At 43.4% G+C, this 2622-nt stretch overlaps 1 protein-coding gene across 1 annotated transcript; it reads right to left on the bottom strand.

Moving 5' to 3' along the window:
• Positions 1-120: 120 nt before the first annotated feature.
• LOC108629182 (cytochrome P450 9e2-like) lies at positions 121-1962 on the bottom strand. Its single transcript, XM_018031664.2, has one exon. It carries the CDS (start codon positions 1877-1879, stop codon positions 308-310), a length of 1572 nt encoding a protein of 523 aa, XP_017887153.1. The 5' UTR covers positions 1880-1962; the 3' UTR covers positions 121-307.
• Positions 1963-2622: the final 660 nt, after the last annotated feature.

Genomic DNA, 2622 nt, shown 5'->3' with positions numbered 1-2622 from the left:
TTATCTGGTTTTTATCGAGATTGGGAGATGATAAAATATCATGAGTTATGTAATCAACGATTCAATCATGTTCGTTAAAATGCTTTGCTGATGCGTAATAAATGAAAACGTTGCAATGAATGACGTAGAATTCTTTTATGTTAGAAAGGCGTGTTTTATTTAAAACAGTTCTCACTAGCATTTCATTCATACGCATCTACATAGAAAACAACATTATCACATTCATAAAAATTAGTGAATTATACTGTATAATTGCACCGAGATTAAAAAATTATTGCACATTACATAACGTAAAAAAGGAGAGAGATTATTTTGCGCATACTCCATTCGACGTTCCGTTAACTATTCCTTTCGTTTTGAAAGAAGGATGGGGATTTTTCCTCGGTTCAAGTCTCATCCAGTACCCGTTTTCTGGTACTAAGTTGAAGAATCCCTTTTTCAATCGAAATGAGCCTTGCGTCTTCGACCCAGCCGTTATGTCGAATTTAGCGAGGAGATAACAGAGCAGTACTTTCATCTTTATCATCGCGAAACGCGAACCGATGCACATTCTAGGTCCGGCTCCGAACGACAGAAACATACACGAATTCACGAGCTTCTTTCCATCATCCATAAATCTTTCCGGCTCGAAATTCTCCGGGTTTTCATAATAATCCGGATTCATATGAATTGGCATCACCGGAATCCAGACATCCATTCCTGGTTCAACCGTGAAAGGTTTGCCACCAGGTAAAGCTGGTGGAAGCTCAAACTTTTTCATGCAAACTCTGTCCAGGTTCGGTAGGACCGGGTAGAACCTCATCGTCTCGGTGATCACTGCTTCCAAATACTTCATGTCGCGTACTACTTCATAAGTAAACTCGCCATTGGTCTTCTCCAATGCCACGTCGATTTCTTGTTGCACTTTCACCTGAACTTCAGGATGCTCGACCAGCATCTGCGTCACCAAGGATGCCTGCGTGGATACGGAGTCTAGACCGCCGAAAAAGAAGGTGAAAGTGTGCGCTACCATATTTTCTATACTAAAATTGTTGTCCTTCTTTTGCTGTATCTCCATCATCTGCTGGAGGAAGTCGGGCCGGGAATAGCCGTGTTCCTCTCTGTTTTTCACCTCGTCGATCACTACATTAGTGAAGAATTTGGCGACGTACGGCTCTAACAATTTTATGTTGAAGAATGCCGCGATCTTAGGAAAATTTCTTTGCAACAAAAGAATCAGTGACTTCTTAAGGGTAGCAAAACTCGTTCCGATTTTACCGTAGACGTAAAATATGTTCTTCGGTTCCTTCACGGTGTCTATAGTGTACCCATACACGCAGCTGGCGATCACGTCATTCGTGTACATGGTCAAGAGATTCTTCATCTCCATTTCGCGATCCTTTTCCGGCAGTTGGGCCAGCGTATCTGTGAATTTTGCCGCGTATGAAGACATCAAATGGAACATGTCCTTCAACTTGCTAGAAGTGAACGAGGCGGTCAGCAGGGTCCTCTGGTGTTTCCAGTCGTCGCCCTTTCTATTGAATAACACGTTAGCGAAAATGGGATCCGTTTCTTTGGTCACGGACTGCCGATGATCTTGAAAATGCTCGAAATTCTTGATGGCCACCGCTTTGATGAGATCCATGTCGCGCAACATGATTACTGGAGTGGTGAATTCGTAAAAGCCGACGTACTTCGCATCCGGTTCGTTGTCGTAGTGCTTCTGCAGCAGCTCGTGCATCGTGCATTTTTGAGCCACCACAGGGCCCATATTGCCAATGATAGGCGCTGCTGGAATTTGCGGAATACCATGCTTCTCAAAGAAATCCAGTTTCTTGCTGATATAATAATAAATGGCGATGGCTATTGCCACCAGCGCGAGGCTGACGGATAGATACATCTCGACGGCAGGATGTTCGCAATTTGTCTTGTAATAACGATCTCCGTGTGTAGTTGATCGAGAACTGAACGTCTGTCTGATAACTGTCGTTATATATATAGTAGTAAACGCCGCGTGAAGTTGCTATCAGCTGTTTGTGTCCCCTTATCTTATTTTTAGAACAGCTGAATCAGAAATGTAACTACATTAATTATTACTTACTAGTTTCTTTATTCTTCTCAGAGATGATGAGGTATCTTTACTCTTGTATTATTTTACATAATCTGAAATATGCGATCAAGTGGAAGACCTTGCTTCGCCTCTCGTCTTAACGCTTTATGACGACAATTATTATTGCGACTTATTACGCAAGTATGAGAATCATCGGTTCGGTATTATATAATTGTATCTTCTTTTTCTGTACTTGACTACGCGACACTGTATCGGAATTCTTCCCGATTCTCTCCTTTCTCGTCTGTTTACCGAACAATCGGAGTTGAGTCACGATGATCGGAACCGGTTTCCGATTCCTTTCTTTTTCCCTTTTTTCTTCGTTCGCTTGGCCCGGTCGGCGAAATTAGCCGGCAGTGAATTGCGGCGAGGAGACGAGGCCGCGGGTTATTTGGATGCCTCTCTTGAACGACGCCTCAGAGATCCAGGATATTGCGAGCGATGGGATCAACGTACGGAAACAAAGCCGGCCACTTAGCGGCAAATTAGCGATGGCTCCGGGCGCAACTGTCGCTCTTCATTACACTGACGGC

This window comes from Ceratina calcarata, unplaced genomic scaffold, assembly GCF_001652005.2.
Source record: "Ceratina calcarata isolate Rehan_Ccalc_2016 unplaced genomic scaffold, ASM165200v1 scaffold555.2, whole genome shotgun sequence".
NCBI lineage: Eukaryota > Metazoa > Arthropoda > Insecta > Hymenoptera > Apidae > Ceratina > Ceratina calcarata.
This window is presented reverse-complemented; position numbering and strand designations above follow the sequence as displayed.